The 23,356-nt window shown below is 33.4% G+C and overlaps 2 protein-coding genes across 8 annotated transcripts in view; one reads left to right on the top strand and one right to left on the bottom strand.

The window, feature by feature from the left end:
- Nucleotides 1-889: 889 nt before the first annotated feature.
- On the bottom strand, nt 890-14,202 carry LOC108036686 (putative dual specificity tyrosine-phosphorylation-regulated kinase 3 homolog). Of its 2 annotated transcripts, XM_017112977.3 has the most exons (6): nt 14,057-14,202; nt 12,593-13,713; nt 11,665-12,527; nt 2,342-2,942; nt 1,912-2,283; nt 890-1,853 (listed from the first exon to the last, which is right to left on the bottom strand). In XM_017112977.3, exons 2-6 carry the CDS (start codon nt 12,990-12,992, stop codon nt 1,561-1,563), a joined length of 2,529 nt encoding a protein of 842 aa, XP_016968466.1. In that variant the 5' UTR covers nt 12,993-13,713; nt 14,057-14,202; the 3' UTR covers nt 890-1,560. The 2 variants fall into 2 exon arrangements, with proteins under 2 accessions (XP_016968466.1, XP_043947190.1); XM_044091255.2 differs by lacking the exons at nt 890-1,853; nt 1,912-2,283 and adding an exon at nt 11,512-11,594 and having other exon boundaries at nt 2,803-2,942.
- A 729-nt stretch (nt 14,203-14,931) lies between these two features.
- The window catches only part of LOC108036684 (calcium-dependent secretion activator), a 68,036-nt gene continuing 59,611 nt past the window's right edge, over nt 14,932-23,356 (top strand). For 2 of the 6 annotated variants that reach the window (XM_050886949.1, XM_050886950.1), the window contains exons 1-3: nt 15,076-15,261; nt 16,991-17,371; nt 18,365-18,485. In XM_050886949.1, the coding sequence (XP_050742906.1) occupies nt 17,037-17,371; nt 18,365-18,485 (456 nt within the window). In that variant the 5' untranslated portion in view covers nt 15,076-15,261; nt 16,991-17,036. Of the gene's footprint in view, nt 14,978-15,072; nt 15,262-16,990; nt 17,372-18,364; nt 18,486-23,356 lie in introns of those variants that run through there. The other 4 variants (XM_017112966.3, XM_050886951.1, XM_050886948.1 and 1 more) reach the window with 4 other exon arrangements.

Consider the following 23,356-nt stretch of genomic DNA (forward strand, 5'->3'; position numbering starts at 1 on the left):
ACAACATAACGTAGAAAATTCTGGTTCCGTTAACCGAAGGTGGCATAATTAAATGTTTTTCGCAAATAAAAATCAATCAAAGGGTTTACACAAGTAAAACACTTTTTTTTTTAAAAAAACATGCCCTTATTTCAGGAGCGTTGGACAGCGATTCAGAGCACCCGGAATTTTAAAGTAAAGCGATGACTAACGTAAAGAACTAATTAACAAAACAATAAACTAAAATTACGAACAATAACTTTAATTCAATAGAAAAAAACAAGTGAAATCCAAAGTGACTTAGAAAAAGTTTAATTTGAATTTACACTTGTGAAAAAGCGTATATCCCATACAATTTTGTACATGGAGCGTCACTTGTTCTTAACTCGTGCAAGCTGGCATATCATTTTGTATTCACAAGGTGATTCTCAAGTGAAACCTTCTTTTCGGAATGGAATGGTGGGTATACTTTAGCCAGCTGGCCATAGCCATAGGTGAACACGCGTACCAAAAAAAATAAGAAAGGGGAATACCGGACTTAGCGAGTGAATTTCAATGAGCCGTAAGCCGCGGCCCAAAAATGAGAATTTGACCCTTGGCTTTGTTTAAGGAAAAGATGCGTGAAATCCAAAATCCATATCAGAACTTTTGCTTGTTGATGGTGTGATGTTTTTGTTGGATTTATTTAACCATGGATTTTGTGCTTTTTTGTCTGGCTTAACGAATTTTCCATGTATATGAATAAATAATATTAATTTGCCACCTTCACAGTAGCAATTAGTTGTGTATTTTGTTTATAATTAAATGCTTTTTGACCCTACCTGAAATTTTAATTAAATGTATTTCCAAGCAAAAACAATTTTCGTCTCGTCAAAGGCCTAATTTCTAAAATGTAAGAAACGGACAATCATTTTATTCTCCTAAAACGAGAGCACGCAAAAGCACAATAAGTTTTACTAAACACAGTTTCTTTCAGAACTTTTATATGTTACTGGTACAAAGGTCTTATAAAATTTTCCATCTCCAAGACCCTAAAATCAAATCCAAGACCTATAAACAAATACTTTAATTTTAGAAAGTCAAGCAAAATCTTGTTTTGAATAACTTTTGAACAGGGCATTTAATTTTAACAAATTGGGTGTCGTTCGACGCGTTCAGTAATAAAAAAGTTTGGTTGAAAAAATTTAAATAGTTCATAAATTATAGTAGTCGCCTTCGCTACTACGGGTACCGCACAGTGATATAAAAATACAATATGTGAATACAATCTTGTATTGGGGTTTACATTTATATAAAATAAAGTTAGTTTGCAACATTAAACAAAATTTTCTAACATTTCCATTAAGCTTTACTCAAATAACGGGTATATTTTTTTAATTAAAATGCATCAATTTTAATTTTACTTTGTGAGATCTCTGTTGTCTATTCATGATTTCATGCCAATACTAGAGCAATGCAAATCAGGACCAAGACATATTTAGTTATCACTTGTATGGCAGTGAGTTGTCAATAAATAAGATAACAACATGAAGTACTGCTTGTAATCTCTTAAATGGCGTATTGCATATTGTCAAAAATTAGCTACAAATCATTCGACTGCACTTTTATCTTATTAGAATGAAGAGACAAATTCGTTTTCCCAATAATGTCGATCGACTTCTCCATTGCATACGAGCTAGCTAGAGTAACCAAGGATTCTTGTGCAATATCTATGGCCATCGAACCCGAATCAAAAGCATAGCCGGTATCTGCCGCAGGTAAATTTGGTGTGGTAGAAGAAGAGTATTCTCCCAATACATCTAAGTTTGTGACTTGTTCCAATTGTGTTAAGGAGCTTGCAGAGCTGTTTAAAGAGCCGGAGAACTTTAATAAAGCTAAAAAAATATATCAAAGTTAGCAAGGATTCAAAATATAAAGTACTTTCACACTTACGCTTATTTTCATTTTTATTCATATTTGGTAAATATGAAAGTGAAGATGGATAATAATTAGATGCCTCGACGTCCTCAGTGCTTTGACTATTTATTCCGCCGGAGCCAGCAGAATGCGTTGATGGTAAACGGGGTGACGCAACTGTAGTTTTTTTAAAGGTGTCTATTAAAATATCAGTGTTTATTAAAGGTGGTCTTGTTGAGCCTAAAGATCTCTCCGGAACGCATTTGTCAAGTTTAAAGTCTGTTTCTGACACACCACCATATTTTACACGAAGACTGGAATGGCTGTTATCCCTTTTGATAGTTAAAGATATAGATGTAGCAGACGTTGATGCTGAAGTTAATTCGGTCGTCAAATTCTTATTTTGTCCTGAGAACCATTATATATATAAAACAAATCTTAACACTGCAACATATATCTCTTTTACCTGTTATTGGGGATTGGTTACCACTGAAACTTACACCACTCGCCCCGCCACAGCCACTTGCGCTACTGGGCGGTCTCGGTAAGCGACGGCGAAGCCATGGATGCTTTAAAGCCTCGGATGGTGTTAATCGTTTGTCTGCATCCCATTCTAAGCAGCCACGTATGAAATTAAGAAATAAGGGATCCTTGCATCCATCCAGCGCTTTGGATAAACTCTTTGAGCATGGCGGGCCACGTGGTTTACCTCGACGTGACTGTCCACCAATTAGGACCACCATTCCGTCAGACATGGTTCGAACAGTGCAATAACGGGGATACCCTTTAGGACTGAAGAACGATTTTGACCTCTTTGAGCTGGCTAATATATTTTTGTTTGGCATTCCCAAGACTTCAATAATGCAAGCCAATTGGTCGCTTTCATTTTCCCCAGGAAACAATGCATGTCCTGATAGCAGCTCTGCTAGAATACAACCCAAAGACCACATGTCGATAGCTCTGCCATATTTCGCGCCTAAAATTACCTCTGGAGCGCGATAAAAGCGGGATTGTATATATGTGTATATACGCTGATTCTCAAAACAGGATGAACCAAAGTCAATAACCTTTAAAGATTACAAAAATAAATTTATGAAACCATGTTTTAATACTTGAAGTAATATGTATAAATATTTCTATAAAATATGATTAAAAACTGAATCTTTGTTTTTATGCCCTTGCAGAGGGTATAATGATTTCAGTCAGAAGTTTGCAACGCAGTGAAGGAGACGTTTCCGACTCCATAAAGTATATATATTCTTGATCAACGTCCCTAGACGAGTCGATATAGACATGTCCGTCTGTCTGTCCGTCCGTTTCTACGCAAACTAGTCTCTCAGTTTTTAAGCTATCGGGCTGAAACATTCCCAAAAGTCTTCTTTCTATTGCAGGTAGTATATAAGTCGGAACCAACAGCATCAGACAACTATATCTTACAGCTTCCATAGGAAGTATCGGGGACAACATTTTGAAAATATTATATCTTTGGTGGTTTTTAACATATGTCATTCTAAGCTTGGAAATAACACTTTTAATTAAGAATTAAATTTTATAAAAATTGGACGACTATATCATAGCCATAGGAACAATCAAAAAAAGTTAGTGGTAAAATATTATAAAAAATTATATCTTCTGTGCTTTTCAGCATATAACCTCCTACGCTTGGAAATAACATTTTTTAATTGGTTTTAAATTTCGAATTAAATTTTATCAAAATCGGACGACTATTTATATAGCTGCCATAGAAACGATCTCAAAATTAGTCGGCAAATATGAAAAAATTATATCTTTGGTGTTTTTTAACATATAACCCCCTGCGCTTGGAAATAATATTTTTTAATTGGTTTTGAATTTCGAATTAAATTTGATGACGTCTATATCATATCGCAAAATTAGTCAGAAAATATGAAAAAAATTATATCTTTCGTGTTTTTTCACATAAACCCTTCTAAGCTTGGAAATAAAATTTTTTAAATTTTTAAAAATTTCGAATTCATTTTAATAAAAGTTGGACTACTCTAACATATAGAAGTAAAAAAAATGGTCTAAAAATAGAATGAAATCATTTTTTTTTAACATCACTGAAGTCAGCAACAATCCTTAAAAATGTCACATGGTGTTACTAAAGTTGATTATTTCTTATAACTGCAGGGTATACAAACTTCGGCTTGCCGAAGTTAAATTCCTTTCTTGTTTTATCTTAGATCTTATAGCTTCCATAGTAATAATTGGAATAAAAATTATGAACATTATATCTTACGGGTTTTTTAACATATAACCTCCCACTCATAGAAATTCAATTTTTTTGATCTGAATTTCAAATTTAATTTTATCAAAATCGCACGACTTTCATTATTTTTCTGATCGTTTCTTTAGCAGCTGTATGTTAGAATCGTCCGACTTCCGACTACATACAGAATTTATATTTTTCATCAGGACCACAAGACAAGTCGACCTAGCCACTTAAGCAAAAAAAAAACTGTTTAAACTGTTCCCCTAAAAAAAGTGGCACGCCCACAAACGGTCATGTTGCTTAAATCTTGTTGCCGCCCACATCACTATGTATTGAAATAGCGGGTGCTTCACAATATCGCTTTCATCCTTATACACTAGTCGGCGTAAGTATTTTGACAAAACAAAAGTTAAGTATACTCGTAACTTGAACTTCATCATTTAAACGGCATTTAAATGACCTTTCCGTTGATGCCAAATGTTAAACGAAGCAAATTCAAGTTACGAGTATACTTAACTTTTGTTTTGTCAAAATACTTATGCCGACTAGTGTATAGCTCCATCCAGTATCTGATAGTTGAGAAACTCGACTGTAGCCTTCTTCACTGTTTAAAACTGCCTTTGCCGGAAAACAATTAAAAATCCCCAGTCGGGAAATCGGTACTGTATTAATAATTATTTTTAAAGAAACTATTATATTAATTGCCACATTGAATAATTCTTTTGGGTATCATTCAAAAGTTCGGAAAAGATATTATAATGTGCTTGTAATACAGTAACAAGACTTTTGTACCCAACACCATTTTTGCCTAATAAAAATTGCAAGCAAAACTTCACGAAATCGTTGATAAAGCAATAAGACTTCTGAAAGTAAATTTGTTGCGATACTTAAAGTTCCAATAAAATGTACTGCAAGTTACACACATCACCAAAAAAACTATTTATAAAAAATAATCAACTTTTGTAAAACCATAAGACATTTTTAAAGATTGTTGCTGACTTAAGTGATATTAAAAAAAATTATTTCATTCTTTTTTTCAGACCGTTTTTTTGACATCTATATGTTAGTCCGATTTTTATAAAATTGAATTCGAAATTCTTAAAAATAAAAAAAATTATATTCCCAATATTATAAGATAATATGTCAAAAAGCCCCAAAGCTATAATTTGTTTCATATTATTTTCCCACCAATTTTCCGATAGTTTCTATGACAGCTATAAGATATAGTCGTCCGATTTTGATAAAATTTAATTCAAAATTCAGAAATAATTAAAAATGTTATTTACAAACTTAGAAGGTTATATGTCAAAAAACACCAATGATATAATTTATTAATATTTTCTGACTCATTTTCCGAAACGTCCGGAAACGTCTCCTTCACTGCTTTGCATACTTCTGACTGAAGTCATTATAAAAATTAGGTCTTTGGTCCTATTTAACAAATAACCTCCTACGCTTGGAAATATCATTTTTTTATTGGTTTTGAATTTCGAATTAAATTTGATCAAAATCGGAGGACTATATCATATAGCTGTTATAGGAACGATCGGAAAATTGGTGGGAAAATAATATGAAACAAATTATAGCTTTGGTGCTGTTTGACATATAACCCTCTAAGCTTGGAAATACAATTTTTTAATTATTTATGAAATTCAAATTAAATTTTATCAAAATCGGACGACTATATCATATAGCTGTCATAGGAACGATGGGAAAATTGGTGGAAAAATAATATGAAACAAATTATAGCTTTGGAGCTTTTTGACATATTATCTTATAATATTGGGCATATAATTTTTTATATTTATAAGAATTTCGAATTCAATTTAATAAAATTCGGACTTCTCTAATACAAAGATGTCAAAAAAAAGGTCTGAAAAAAATTGTATATAAAAGGGTATACTAGATTCGTCCGAAAGTATGCAACAGGCAGAAAAAAGCGTTTCCGACCCCATAAAGTATATATATTCTTGATCAGGATCACTAGCCGAGTCGATCTAGCCATGTCCGTCTGTCCCTTGAGATCTTGGAAACTATAAAAGCTAGCTTGGCGTGTAGATTCCTGAGCTTTCTGCGCAGCGCAAGTTTGTTTCAGTTGGGTGTCACGCCCACTCTAATCCGTCGGACGACTAACTCATATAGCTGCAAAAGGAACAATCGGCAAATTGGTGGGAAATTAATATGAAAATATTATATCTTTGGTGTTGTTTAACATATAACCTCCTACGCTTGGAAATAACATTTTTTAATCGGACGACTATATCATACAGCTGTCCTAGGGAAAATCGGAAAATCGGTGGGAAAATAGTATGAAACAAATTATAGCTTCGGTGTTTTTTGACATATTATCTTGTAATATTGGAAATATCCTTTTTTATATTTTAAAGAATTTCGAATTAAATTTAATACAAATTAGACGATTCTAACATATAGCTGCCAAACAAACGGTCAGTGAAGAAATAAAAAAAAAAATATCACTGAAGCCAGGAACAGTCCTTAAATATTTCTCTTGGTGTTACAACGTTTAGTATTTCTTATACGTGCAAGGGTATACAAACTTCGGCTTGCCGAAGTTAACTTCTTTTCTTGTCCTTTGTTGATCTGCCCACTTTTTCTTAAACTGAGTGATGGCAGCTCTGAAACTAACTATAAAAAAAGCTATTTCCAAACTTAAAAGGTTATATCTTAAAAAATACCGAAGATATAATTATAATAATATAAATTATAATAATTTTTCCCCGAATGTTCCTATGGGAGATATAAGATATAGTTGTCCGATCCGGCTGGTTTTGATTTATGTACTACCTGCAATAGAAAAAAGACTTTTGGAAGAGTTTCAGCCCGATAGCTGTAAAATTAAGAGACTAAATTGCGTACAAACGGAAACGACTCGTCTAGTGACGATGATCAAGAATATATATACTTTACCTATACTGACTGAAATCATTATACCCTCTGCAAGGGTATAAAAATGATCTATGTATCTTCACAATGAACGATAAATTTTGACTTGACGAAAAAAGAAGTTAATATACCCCGGGAGTAATAAAGCATAAACACCTTTTAACGAGGTAAGGGGTCGTGAAAATGCTATTTCCAAGCTTAGAAGGTTATATCTTAAAAAACACCGAAGATATAATTTTTTTTAATTTTTTTCCCCGATAGTTCCTATGGGAGCTATAAGATATAGTTGTCCGATCCGGCTGGTTTTGATTTATGTAATACCTGCAATAGAAAAGACTTTTGGAAGAGTTTCAGCCCGATAGCTTTAAAATTGAGAGACTAAATTGCGTACAAACGGACAGACAGACGGAGAGACGGACATGGCTTGATCGACTCGTCTAGTGACGATGATCAAGAATATATATACTTTACTTATACTGACTGAAATCATTATAACCTCTGCAAGGGTATATAAATGATCTATGTATCTTCACAATGAACGATAAATTTTGACTTGACGAAAAAAGAAGTTAATATACCCCGGGAGTAATAAAGCATAAACACCTTTTAACGAGGTAAGGGGTCGTGACGATCGCACCTTCTACATACAAAAGTTGGGATATTTAATTTTGTGACGAAAAATTATTGTAAATTTGACTAAATAAACTTTTTTATATTATTGTATTGTATTAAACTATTCGTGTGTACATAAACACATTTTCAACCAAATCTATAACATGCGAATGGAAGAAAATAAAGGCTTTATAATCGGTCACTTATCTGAGCTTTGTGACATAGAAGTTAGACAAATTTTTATTGTATTTGTTATTATTATAATGTTCAAAAATTTTTTTTTAATTTTGGGTGACACCAGCGCCCAGAAAGTTAGTCAAGAACATGCGGGTTTAAAAATGGAATTGAATAAGTTCTTGCGCTAAAGACCCCAACGGCCAATTACTTAGCTGAAATTTTAAACTTGCTTAAGAGAGCAAAAGAGAAATGGAGATATATAAGGAGCGCCTCCTACCCGCTATTTCAATAAATGGTAATGTTGGCGGCGGACAGATTTAAGCGTTTCGGCCGATTGTGAACTAAGTTTTTGGGTCACTCGATAGGTATTGATGAGGCAAATAGAGCTTAGTTAATATTCTTTTCAAGCATGAGAACTGTAGGCGCTGTAGGATTGTAGTTGATTGTATAGATTGAAAATATTTAATTAAAATCGGTTATAGACGATCACGAAATATTAGACAGAACTAATGTTATGGTAGTCTTTAAAACAATTAGTTTATATCCATAATATAATGAAAAGGAATTTTTTACATACGGAATTAAATAAATTAATAAGTGGTTCCAAAAATAATACAAATCGTAGACTACAAATTTGACATTCCATCAAAATACTAAAGGCAAAACTTCAGAACATTTTATTAGACAATAACAAAGAAAAGGTACATTTTGACTGTTTCGGTACCAACTATTCTGAACACATCATTAACAGTAGAAACTACTGTCACCACCTGCCGACCCAGTAGAGGCATAAGATTTTGATTCAAATAGCCCCAGAATATAGGAAATACATTTTACAAATTTCACCATTTTAAAATTGGCCAATTTAACAAAGTGATCATTTGAAGTGTAAGCCATTAAGGGAATGTATAAAGGGGGAAAAGACACCCAAACGAGTAAAGCAGTCGAAAAACTTATCTCAGAAATCGAAATTTTACGAGAGGTACTCGAAGCCTCTTTTGAGGGATAACCAGCCTAACACGCTTGTAAATTCAGCACCAAGAAGCAATCAACACAATGTTTAAAATTTGCGTGCATGGACCATTAAACTATCATAGAAGCTCAAACTTCTCAACTATGGATGAAGCAACCGCAAAGTACTTACAATGTAGTACTGAATCGACAGGTCCTTGTTGAATTTTATAGGTTTACCTTTCGTTAAAATATAAAAATAAAAAATGTATAAACAATGACTTCCCAATACCCTGTGACGGCATATTGGCAAGAGACTTCATAAAAAGTTCAATATTCATCTTGATTTTTGTTTAATAGCTCGACAACAGAGTTTAAATTATGAATTTAACACTCCAATTACACATTTAATTAATTAATAATATACTTATACCAGTACAATCAGAAGTTGTTAGACAACTTTACATAACACGAAGAAATACCTATTAAATATCAGGGTGTAAATGATAGCCACTTTAACTGGTTCAAATAATGCATTTGTCCGAACTCTACATGCAAATGACAGAAATGATATTCTAAACATCTCTTAAATCGAGTAGAAACCATTACAAAATTAACAATTACTTAAAAACCTAGAGCATATCCAAACTAACAACAATTTTTTTTTTAAATATTCAAATATTATCAAGTGTGATAATAATAATCCAAGTATGAACAGGAGAAAAAAAAGATCGATATATACCCGTTGCTCAGCTTAAGGAGAAAGAGGAAATGGAGATAAAGAAGCAGCAAAGCGATATTGTAAAGCGCCACCTATCGGCTATTTCAGTATGTGTTATGTGAGCGGTAGACAGATTTAGGCGTTAAAGCTGTTTGTGGGCACTTAACAAAAAAAATGTTTCTAGCTTGAAAACTGTAGCCCCCACAGTTTTGGTGGTTTGACCCAACTGAAACAAACTTTCGCTGCGAAAGAAGGCCAGGAACCTGCATGCCAAGTCTGAATATTTTAGCATTTATAGTTTTCGAGGTCCCAGCGTTCATACGGACAGGCAGACAGACGGACTGACGGACATGGCTAGAACGACTCGGCTAGTGATCCTGATCAAGAATTTATATACTTTATGGGGTCGGAAACGCTTCCTTCTACCTGTTGCATACTTTACCACAAATCTAGTATACTTTTTACTCTACGAGTCAAACGGCAAAAACTGGTTTTTTCCAACATTGACCTCTCTTTTATTTTTTTAGGAAATCTGAAAAAATGTTTCCAAACACCGCACTTCAATTTCTTTTTCCGTCGTTAACAAACTGCTGCTAACATTTCGATACAATTTGTCTTTTTTCAAGCCTTCTTTACATGGACGACTTCCCGAAATGGTATAAATGTAACAACGTGTAAGGAGACAATTTCGAATTTGGTTTATCACCACTCCATGCACAAATACACTTTATTGACTACTTTTTGCATGTCTGGAAAAAAGTTACGTTTTGCCACGATAGTGGGAAATTCAAGCAAATTTGTGGAAAAGTGTAGGAAAACTAGTTGACAAACCATTGACAGAGGATAATAACCTATGTATAGGTCTAATTATAGTAATGCGGATAAGATTTGTATACCCTTGCAGAGGGTATAATAATCTCAGTCAAAAGTTTGCAACGCAGTGAAGGAGACGTTTCCGACCCCATAAACTATATATATTCTTGATCAGCGTCTCTAGACGAGTCGATCTATGTCCGTCCCACCATGTCCCTCTGTCTGTCCGTTTCTACGCAAACTAGTCTCTCAGTTTTAAAGCTATCGGACTGAAACTTTCCCAAAAGTCTTCTTTCTATTGCAGGTAGTATATAAGTCGGAACCAGCTGGATCGGACAACTATATCTTATAGCTCCCATAGGAAGGATAGGGGAAAAAATTAAAAAAAAAATTATATCTTCGGTGTTTTTTAACATATAACCTTCTAAGCTTGGAAATAACCTTTTTTTAATTAGTTCTGAATTTCGAATTAAATTTTATCAAAATCGGACGACTATAGCTGCCATAGTAACGATCGGAAAATTGGTGGTAAAATAATATAAAAAAATTATATCTTCGGTGGTTTTTAACATAAAACCTTCTAAGTTTGGAAATAACATTTTTAAATTATTTCTGAATTTCAATTTAAATTTTATCAAAATCGGAGGACTTTATTTTATAGCTGTCATAGGAACGATCGAAAAATTTATGGGAAAATAAAATATAACAAAATATAACTTTGGTGCTTTTTGCAATATACCCTTTTCAGCTTGGAAATAAATTTTTTAATTAGTTTTGAATTTTAAATTAAATTTTATCAAAATCGGATAGTCGTCCGTCATATAGCTGTCATAGAATCAATTTCAATTAGTGTGATAATAATATGAAAAAATTATTTACTAAAGTTGGTTATTTCTATAACTGCAAGGGTATACAAAAGAAAAAAAAAAGTTAAATAAGTATGCCCTCGACACTGCCAAGGAATTGATCAAAAAGTATTCATGGCACTTATTTCCGGCTACAGTCAATGCGCACATGTCGATCGATAAGCATTCGTAGGTGGTTGGAAGTATGGACTATAACAAGGCCAAAGACGTCACGATTTGGCAAAACACTGCCATTGGTCAGACAGGTTCTAGTTTGTAATCTCGATGTGCCACGCCAATAAACGGTTAAAAGAATTCTATCTAGCGTCCATATTTTTGAAGATTCCCTCCGACTGTAAGGTTATAATTATTTGACTCACTCGATATCGGACATATGTTACTCGCGGCAGTCGAATGTTTTCTTTCGAGATAGACTGTCAAGAGACACTGACAATTCGAAGTGCTGAAGTCAAAAAAAAATCAGACTTTGCACAGCGCCGTTGAAAAAAAGTGTGCACAATATTTAGACTTACCTTTATACCAGAACGACCCTGTTGTTTTAATAACACATTTTCTGGTTTCATATCGCAATGAATAATGTCATTTTTATACAGTGCATCCAAACATTGAAGAAGTGAGTGTGCAAACTTTCGTACTAACTGCAAACTGAAGCCCTTGAATCCATTTTTCTTAATCAGTTCGTAAAGATTAATGCTAAGCAGCTCAAACGTAATGCAAGTATGATTACGAAATGTAAAGTAATCAAACATGTGTATAATGTTCATAGTATTATATTTATCATGCCGACGTAAATGATGAAGTATGCGAATTTCTTCTTGTGCCTGACGATGAAAACGCTTTTCGTTGCGTACTATTTTTAAGGCAACATGCTCGTGAGTCTTGTGATCATACGCTTTAATAACCTGTCCAAAACTGCCTTTTCCAATTATCTTAAGCATTTCATAACGATATGCAACGTGATCATGCGGTACATGAATATAAGCACCTTGCTCATTATCATAGTCAGAATTATTTGGGCCGTAAACTCCAGGGCGCTTCTTTGCATTGGCACCAATAAAATATATTTGTGGGTAACTGAGTATTTCCGTACGTTCGTACGGAGTCAGCTTATGCATGTATAAAATCATTACTTGTTGTGGGGAAACGACGAGTACTTTTGGTTTTTCCTGTAACTCGCTTTTTTGTTGTCCAGACATTATAATTTGCTCATGAAATGAGAAGTTAACGTTTTCCATTACTGGGGTTTCTTTCAATAAAACTAGCGATTCACATTCAGTTTCCGATTTTGATTTACAATTACTTGAAATAGCACCTAAATGTATGCCGGGAACGTCGGTTTTATTTGAAAGTGTCGTTACATTCGGCAGAGATATTGCTAGAACATAGAATAAAAATATAGTAAGATTATTTTAATTATTTTGATTTCAAGTGTTCTGTTACCTTGAAAAGACCCAGAAAGCTCACAACCATCAGAAGTGTGTAGTTTTTTGTCATTTTCGGTAAAATTGGGAAACCTTTTTGTTAGCTGTGGTTGCAACTCGTCTTTGCTATCATGAAGCATTGCCGATGATCCATAGCTACTACTGAAATATTGTAAATCACTTCCCCGACATGCGGGATGACTTGAAGTATGAGAATTAGTTTGAGTGATACCAGTCTGGGTAGAATTTTGGGTAATCATCGAATTTTTTTGATGAGGTAGTGATATTGGAGGTGGAAGTGCTTTTGAGATTTGTATGTTTTCCAATGGTGTTGTGTTTGAACTACTTTCACACGTATATGTGCTTGTTTTGCTTTTGGATAATTCGGTATGATTATTTTTTTGCTGAGAACCAACCATAATGCTTCGACTATGTTTATTATTATTTAAGTTTTAAATGTATTAACTTAAAATGAAAATTCACTCAAAAGTTGTATTGAGTCTATTTTATAAAATAATACATTTTTTCGTTCTCTTATTTTGGCTGGACTCACAGTAATTAGATGTATTTTAGGTCTTGGCATAAGCTACGTAAAATTAATTCTATACTCAGAGTTTTTCTCTTATAAAGTTGCAGTAGTTGGTAGTGGCTTTAGTTTTCTGTCAAATTTATTAGCCCTAAAATCTTACATAGAAGGGCATAAGTTTATGTATATTAACGATTATATTTTACTAGTTCTATATTTTTCAATACAAACGAAATCAAAACATTTTATCTTATTATTTAGGTATTTCGTTTCAGGCTAAATAATTTGTTATTTTTATATTTTATCTCTATAGATGTATGTGTTAAATTTAATTTTTGCCATACCGTGGTTTTTATTCAGCATTACCAGAATTTAATTTTCATGTGTTTGGTTTATATAATATTTTTTTTTTTGTTTTGCTGCTTCACCTATATCTAAAGTTTCTAATGCAAAGACGCTTCTTTTAAGTTGGTCAAATCATGCATTTCTTTAGACTATTATGATGGTTTTATTGCCCTCGTTGATTCGCCGAAAATGGTACATTGTAAGTTAGAGCGGAGCTATCCATTTCAAATATGTGTTCTGTTGTATTTTTAAAGTTTTATTTTTGTATGCTAAAATAAACAAATCGAATAATTACTAGTTGAACAATTAGAAAATATGCAGCATTATGTATAAAGATATACATATGTACATTGTTTTGCACATTGGCAACGCTTTAACCAAAACAAAAACTATGAAAATTTAATTTTTAGAGCATGAGTTATTTTAAAATTCAAATATAACCATTTATAAAATAGCTACAGCAATGCATTTACTTGAGGAACATTGTCAACACTGACTTTTTTATGTATTAATGTACATGCATACATACATTAATGGCACACCGCTAAGCAAACTCGGAACAATAATTTAAAAAAGAATTTTACATTGATATTAAGCTATTGTGATACATACATTGAGCTTGCCCAGTTTTTAAATGTAATCAAACCGAATTAAATCTGCAATATAATCATGTTTGAATACACAATTTTTCAAAGCGAACAAAGAGATCAAAATGTGACCGTGTTCTTAACTTTTGAAATATACCATCCGGCTTTCTTATACCTCAGATCAGCATTGGTCACTAATACCCATATCACACAGCGCATAATAGCGTTTTCTTCACATTTGCAAAAAATGAACTAAGTATAGGCTTCCAACAGAGTCCATGTTATAACAAATACCATAAAAATTAGAGCGTACAGTGGACAATCGATTCAAAGCAAAATAGAAATTTGTTTCATATAATCAGAGTAATTTTAAATTCAAGTTTCAAAGTTATAAACAATAGTTAAAGGATGAAAACTATTTTTTTTGTTAATTCCTTATGTACTAGAGTGTGTTTTGGCAAAAATATTTAAGATGAAGTTGAGTTTGTGTGAGACTTTTACTCCAATTATTACTGAAAACTAAAAATGGTTCGTGGTAAATTTTGGCTGTACCTGTGGTACTCCATAAGTTAGAACCGGCTGATTAATCAACTATTTTGGCCGATTCTAGGAGTTTTACTAATTCGGAATAGCCAAATGCACAAAGTCTCTTAAAAGGAGCTGCATAAAAACATTGAAATAATCCCAATTTCCGCTGAAGCGATTTTCAGCGCAGCGGCCTCTTTTGTGTGAAAAGGATGTACTTAATTATGTTTGCTACACATTTGCTTTTCCATAGAAAGTGTTTGGTTGTTTTCACTTGTTCCAAGAATGATAATAATAAACATTTACCTATCGAAAATCGATAATAAATGATAAAGGGTAGTAAATTTACCGTTGCAGACATACAGTTTTCGAGAGTACAGAGCATTTGTTTTCTTCCGTTTTTTTTTTTCTTAATTCGTTGGTACCAAATAATTTAAATAAAAATTTAGTTGCAAAGTTTTACTCTCAAATAAAAAAGGATGTTGTTTAATTTACTGAATTTAATATGGATATCCAATTGTCTTTCATATAGTACATGCTTGCCACCCTTATTGCTCTGTTTAGTTATTGTGAATATTAAACATATATACGTGTGTAACGTTGGAACTTTGTGGAAAAAGGATTAATTAAATCAAAACAAAAGTGATCCCGAGATTGTAAAATTATAAATCTAATTTAAAAAGTAATTTATAAAAACACCAAAGGGTACGTTAAAACAAGTATTTGCAAATCCTTACTATATATATACATACGTATTAATCTATGTGAAACATATTTTGAGAAGGCCCTAAAGACAAGAAGCTGATTTCATGGAAATCTTAGTTGTAAAAATGCCTATCGATTAAGTTTTGTGATGTATAGGGTATTATATTTTCAGGCAGAAATTACGCAGTGAGGAAATCAGGCCTGACTCCACGATATATTATATGTATGTATGTTTTTGATCAGGATCAATGTCGGTATGGACACTAAGTTAACGATCTCTAAAAAGTTATGATTTTACTATTTTACAATTTTTTAATAAACTTTCGAACGATTTGATTAGGATAGACCTTCGAGCTTGTAACGCAGAAAAGGAGACTTTTCGACTCTATACAAATGTATGAAATGATTAGCATCAAAAGCTTAGTTTTTAATCTAGCAGGATGAAACTCTCTGAATATTCTTTGTCAGGATCACTAGCCAAGTTCGTCTGTCCTTGCTAACACAGTTCGCTTGGAAACTATAAGGCCTAAAGAGTAGATATTTCTTAGATTCTCAGCGCAAGTTTGTTTTCCGAGTGTGCCACGCCCACTCTAAGGTCCACAGACAGGCCAATACCGTGTGTGTTAAGGCTGAGATCTCAATAACTATAAAAGCTAGATTTTAGAGATTCTTGCGCTTAGCAAGTGTATTTCAGTAGGGTTCATCGCCCAAAATATGGAGCCCAGAGTTTTGAAGCTATAATAAATATGATAAATGTAAAGTATTGGTATTATTGCCTGTCGATTGTCATAAACGCTAGAATCTTCCTTTCCCAAATTTTGAAAGATAAACAAAATGCTATGGGGAACTATGGAATATATATTTTACTTAATTTCTTAATATCTATTTGCTTTCCATAAATTGGTTTAAATTGGAACATTAGTAATTAAACAAACATATTTAATTTAAAGGAAGTTAACTTCGGCAAGCCAAAGTTGGTATACCCTTGCAGTTATAAGAAATAAGCAACTTCAGTAACGACATGTGAAATTTTTAAGGATTGTTTCTGGCTTCAGTGATATTAAAAAAAAATTATTTAATTTTTTTTTGTATACCATTTTTTGTTTTATCTATATGTTAGTGTAATTTTTATTAAATTGAATTCGAAATTCTAAAAAATATAAAAAATTATATTCCATATTACAAAATAATAGGTCAAAAGCCCCAAGGCTATCATTTTTTTTCATATTATTTTCCCAACAATTTTCCGATCGTTCCTATGACAGTTATATGATACAGTCGTCTGATTTTGATAAAATTTAATTGGAAATTCAGAAATGATTTAAAAGTGTTATAAAAATGATCAAGAATATATATACTTTATGGGGTCGGAAACGTCTCCTTCACTGTATTGCAAACTTTTGACTGAAATCATTATACCCTCTGCAAGGGTACAAAAATTATTTAATAATAATAATAACTGTGTTTGAGTTCTACCTATTATTTAAAAAACAATCGTTTTTTTTTGAGTTTAATATAAATCTAAAAATATAATGATTATAAATTTGTTTTCCATTTCAGCTCTAGAATGATTCTTGTTCATGAATTGTATTTATGCTCGAAAATTAATAAAAACTCATAAAAGCATTGGCAAGGATTTTTTAAAAATAGGCATCAAGAAATATTTGTTATCTATCTAAGGAAAAACGTTAAAAAAAGTTCTTCGCCATTAATTTACATTTTCTTTTAGTTGTAGTTTTGAAGACAAATAATTGCGACCGAGGTTATTTTTGACCATGATTGATCCAAGTTCGAGTGAAGAAGAAGGCGAAGATGACCCCATTGCTAATGTGTCATCGAAAGGACGTCTTACACATGCACCCAAGGGCACAAACACCGTTTCCATATTAGGTGGGGTTTCAGGTCCCGGTGTAGGATCAAATATGGCTATTTCTGGTTCTAATGGTGATTTGGCCGGGAATCAAAGACAATCTAATATAAGTTCTATTAGTAACCGAAATGATGCTGGAAACGTGGCAGGAGTTGGAGGCTCCTCTAACAAAAATGAGCAAATACATGGTAGCCGAGTTGACGGCGGCAATCTTGAGGTGCCCAACAGCTGTATTCCCAGGTTGGTATTAATTTAATTTATTTCAAAATAATAACAATACGCTCCCAAAAAAACTATAAAACAATTTCGACTACTGACTCAAACAAAATGGATTTTAAAGTCGAGAATTCATATAGTATTTTTACCCGCTACTAAGGGTGTCGACATGTATGCAATAGGTAGCCCTTTAAAGTAAATATTATTTTAATATGGATTAAGAGCCGAGTCGATCTAGCCATGTCCGTCTATGCGTCCATCCGTGTGAGCGCTGGATCTTGGAAACTTTAAAAGCAAGATTGCATTCTGCATGGACATTCTTAAGGTTCTGAAACAGCGCAAGCTTATTAGCATGATTCTCTCCCCACTCTAACGCCTTAAACGCACACACACCCACTTTAAAACCTGTCTAGCGCCCACATATGTAAAGATTTTAAAGAAATGTAAAAGCAATTTTATTTTTATTATCAATATAGATATTGATGATGATGATCGTCATACCAAAAATGGTCGACTGTGTCAGTGTGAACAGTCGCTTCGCTATCTCCATAGCACTTTTATCTGAGTAAAAGTGCTGGTAAAAGTGATAATCGATCCTATCGACTACAGCGTTTGCTCTTGTTTTATATTGGAATTACAAAATGATAACTGGAGGTTCATATTAATTTAATTTATTTAATAGTAAGCCGAGTAGAAAACAAAAACACCACATAAAACAAAAACACCATAAATAGATTAAAAACTAGTTAGACTAAACTTGTCTACTTACGAAAGTTTTAAAACCAAATTTGTGTGGTAAAATTTATATACAACTGACTAAAAAAATATTTTTTATAAAAGATAAATAATATTATTGTTTTTGGACCAAAAAGTAAAGTTAGTAAACTAACTTGAGATACCATGTCCAATAATCCTTCTTCCTGTGTCATACTTTTTAATAAATACACATTTTATACTACAAATAACGGGTTTTCATATCCTATCCTACTATAATATACTTTTTTTTCGTTTATTAAGCGGTGTTTCGCAAGAAACTTTAAATCAAAGTATTGGATCGTCGAGGGCCAACTCTTTGCCACGGCCATTGTCACCATCACCATCTTTAACCAGCGAAAAGCCTGACACTGGAGATCCACATGTAAGTGCCACGCAAACAAAACTTTGATAATAATATAAATAAAACAAGAGACGAAGCTATCTTCGGCATCTCGAAGTGTATATACCTCTAAAGTCATTAGAAATGAGAAAAGAAGTTAACTTCGGAAATCCGAGTTTTGTATACCCTTGCAGTTATAAGAAATATTCAACGTTACCAACGTACCAAGTTCAATTTTTAAGCATTGATTTTAACTTCAGTGATACCAAAAAAAAAATTTTTATTATTTCTCTGGCGGTTTCTTTGACAGCTATATTTTAGAATATACCGATTTAAATTAAATTTACACCGCTAACGCAGCTGTATGATATAGTCGTCCGATTTAAAAAATGTTATTTCCAAGCGTAGGAGGTTATATATTAAAAAACACCAAGGGTATAATTTTTTACCCTGGCAGAGGGTATAATGATTTCAGTCAGTAGTTTGCAACGCAGTGAAGGAAACGTTTCCGACCCCATAAAGTATATATATTCTTGATCAGCGTCACTAGACGAGTCGATCTAGCCATGTCCGTATTTACTAAAGTTGATTATTTCTTATAACTGCAAGGGTATACAAACTTCGGCTTGCCGAAGCTAACTTCCTTTCTTGTTTATTTTGAGATGTCTTCCAAAATCTTGTAATACGTAATACTTTTGAAGGGAGCATCCGATTTAACAGTTGAGGTGTCATTCGACGCGTATTTTAAGTAAAAATACAATTAGGTGAATAGCGGGGGTACCACCACTATTTCTCCCAAACCACTTAATTTTCTTAAAGTCTTGGTATGCAATCCTTTTAATTTTTGCAATACCTTCTGACGATTACTGTAGATTTTTATTTTTTTGTGTATATATAGTACTCGCCTTCACACACCCTTCTGATGCGCTTTGTCACTACGAGGACTGCCGTCCACGGTGATACAAGTTTTAATGAAATCGTTATAAGCAGTTTTTAGTACTTTGTGGTTTTTAGTGCGCCTATGAAATTGGAACCATCACATTTTCAACAGTATTTTGATGATGATTTAATATTTTTTTGGTATTTGTTTACTTTATATCGTTATTCCTTTCCTTTCTACAGCCGATAACTTTAGAACAATTATTTTAATTGAATGTTATGAGTTAGAATTTAATATATGCAATTTTAACAATTTAAGACCAGAATTTAGGTAGACAGTACCTTAAACTTTTGATTAAATTTGTACTCTAGTATTGTAAATTTTTAGCCTTTCTTTGAACACAAATAAATGCTAATTACATCTGCATAGATTTTAGTGTATATTTATCAGTTTTTTGACTTACCCTACAACTTTTACAAAAGAAAAAATTTGGTTTGCGCTTAAAGCTGAAAAATGTACTTCCACTGGAATTTGACCACCAAGATTTTACTCATTCTGGCATCTAATGTTTTTAAAAAATGTTCATTCCACAAACGATTGAATAAATATATTTTTGTGTATTTTCATACCCTTGTAGAGGGTATATTGATTTCAGTCAAGAGTTTGCAACGCAGTAAAGAAGACTTTTCCGACCCTATTGCGTATATATATTCTTGATCAGCATCACTAGACAAGTCCAATTAGGCATGTCCGTCTATCCGTCCGTCCGTTTTTACGCAAACTAGTCTCTCACTTTAAAAGCTAAGTTTTTACCATATAACCTCCAAACATTTTTTAATTTGGTCTGAATTTTGAAATAAATTTTATCAAAATCGGACGTTTGTATCATATAGCTGCCATAGAAACGATCGAAAAATTTGTGGGGAAATAATATGAAAAGTATAAGGGGTATAGAAACGTCGGCTTGCCGAAGGCAACTTACTTCATGTTTTTAATGAAAGTAAAATAAATTTGTTTTATTTAGAAAAACGTGCTCAAGTGAAAACACAAATTCAAATAACATGATTTTATTTATCTAGGATAAGATTCCGGAGCAGGCCACCAATCTTCGTCACTTCCTAATTTATTTATCAACTTAGCCTCACATTTAGCCCAAAAGAAGTTCATTGGCAGCAACATAGTGTCGTAGCTCACAGCATTACCTATCGATAATTTCGAGTGAGGAGTCCGGTCTCTTTCTTCTGTCAATCTTCTTTTTTGTACGACTTTCTCTATGTCCGCCTTCAGCAGCCTCAAAACGGTGATTGCTTTTAACTTGAAATACTAAAATCGACATAGCTTTAGACTCAAAATCGAGAAGGTAAATTCTCAAGTCAATCGTTCGGTTTTGTCGAATCAAATATATTTAATTTTAATGTTCATTCTAGCTTTAAAATTGTAGGAGCCACGGTTTTGATCGGTTCGTGGGCAATAGAGTGGGAGTGGAATATTTGTGTGTATAAATCTGAGAAATCACACAGACAGACAATCGTTTTTTCTTTATTCTACAAAATATTAATTTTTTTCATATAAAATGTCATATATAAACTTCAATTGTTCAGAACTTTCTAGTGATTGCTTTATTTTTCTAGTATTCAAAAGTGATTTGGGTCACAAAAGCACTGTGATAAGAAAATTCTAATGATTAGTAGTGATCAAATCCCCAAAAGAATAACACGCGGTAGGAAATAAGCATTAATTTTTTTACATTTGTGAGTACATGAAAAGTTTGATGTACAAACAATAATAATGCGTTTAACGACTAAAAAAAGGACCTAGACGAATTCGAAGTACTAGTCTTAAAAAGGGACATCCTCGTTTATGGGATAGGAAATGCTTCCTTCTACCTGTTACACACTTTCCCCGAAAACAATATACATTTTTACTCTACGAGTAGCAGGTATAATCATATATATTTTTTAATCAACATGTAAAAAATATTCAATCCCATAATTTAACTTCCTGAACGAAATGCACGTGCATAACCACAATTTAGGTTTAAACTCACAAAATTTGTGTAGTGACTAAACCTAGCACATAATTATTTTATCTAATAATAATCGATAAGTGCCGCGCTAATAAAAGCTCAATGAGCTACTTCTTGTATGTCTCAACGCGTGAGAGCGAAGTGGCAATGACGATCGATAGTCAAAGAGCACGATATTGCTCACCATTCTTACCTACGGCTACCCCTACTCTAATGGCGTGGAGTCAACAATGCAAAACCCCCCTGCCGCATAAACAACATTCAACGATGAACTTCTGCATCCGCACTAAGTTTATCAGGAACAACCAACAACAACCACAGCTACGAATATTATTTCGGAATCGACTGCAACCGGAGCTCTAAATACAACGGGAACAAAAACCACGACAACTAATCAAAACTAAAATCATCAAGCGGGTCCGGCCATACAGACCGGACTAGATCGATACATCCATATCAAGCGTAAGCTTAGCCCTTAACCGTGTCCAAACAGAAAATAAATTACCCGTGAGACCCAACAGTAATATATTTGCGAAAAAATATTGACATCTGGCTCACAAAATTTTTGCGCTGACGGGGACGGTAAATTTCATGTTGTTCCGGTCACAAAAAGGGATATACATGAAGCCAAGCCAAATCTGAATATGATTTTCGGGTTTATCCAAATACCTGGAGAAAGCTAGGAAAAGCTACTACAAGCAGCAAGGGCCTGTTAGTTTTACTTAAAGAAATCGAGCCCGACGTAACCGCCAAGGAAGTTATCGATGCTCTTAAGGAAAAAGGATTTTTTTGCCAGAACGTCAGCAATATTATAAAGAGGAAAAAAGAGCCGCAACCACTCTTCAGGGACGAGCTGGAGCCAGACAGCACAATCTTGAAGAAAAATGAAGTGTACCCCATTTAAAACCTGCAATACTTATTGCACCGAATAATTAATTTGGAAGAGCTTCAGAAAAGGAACTGCACATTGCAATGTTAAAGTATTAAGCAGTATGCTCATACCAGTCTGTGTATCTTGTGAAGACGTCCACAATTCGGCATACTGCACCGCCAACCAGGAAAAGAAAAAAATGGTTTAATTGCCAAGGTAACCACACTACAGGGGCTGTCCGACACACAGGGAGATGAAGGATCGTATGTAAAGAGATTACCCAAAATACCCTAAATTAATCAGAGAACGCATTTAGCACCACTTTTACCAAAGGTTTGTTCAACATCGAAGAGCACATCAACTGCTTCACCGAAGTTCTTAAAGAAGTATTCGTAGAGGCAGCCACTATCTCAACACCACAAGGCAGGGACGTGCAAACCAACCACTTCAAAACTAATCTGAAAATTAGACGGCTGGTCCCAGAAACAAGGCGCCTGCGACGTGCCTGGAAAGCCAACAGATAGTCGTCATCAAAACAACGTCTTAAGAAAGACAATCGCACATTAAATTGAGCTCTAAAGCTCTAATATATTCTTGATCAGCGTCACTAGACGAGTCGATCTAGCCATGTCCGTATTTACTAAAGTTGATTATTTCTTATAACTGCAAGGGTATACAAACTTCGGCTTGCCGAAGCTAACTTCTTTTCTTGTTTATTTTGAGATGTCTTCCAAAATCTTGTAATACGTAATACTTTTGAAGGGAGCATCCGATTTAACAGTTGAGGTGTCATTCGACGCGTATTTTAAGTAAAAATACAATTAGGTGAATAGCGGGGGTACCACCACTATTTCTCCCAAACCACTTAATTTTCTTAAAGTCTTGGTATGCAATCCTTTTAATTTTTGCAATACCTTCTGACGATTACTGTAGATTTTTATTTTTTTGTGTATATATAGTACTCGCCTTCACACACCCTTCTGATGCGCTTTGTCACTACGAGGACTGCCGTCCACGGTGATACAAGTTTTAATGAAATCGTTATAAGCAGTTTTTAGTACTTTGTGGTTTTTAGTGCGCCTATGAAATTGGAACCATCACATTTTCAACAGTATTTTGATGATGATTTAATATTT

Source organism: Drosophila biarmipes, chromosome 4 (genome assembly GCF_025231255.1).
Source record: "Drosophila biarmipes strain raj3 chromosome 4, RU_DBia_V1.1, whole genome shotgun sequence".
Classification (NCBI taxonomy): domain Eukaryota; kingdom Metazoa; phylum Arthropoda; class Insecta; order Diptera; family Drosophilidae; genus Drosophila; species Drosophila biarmipes.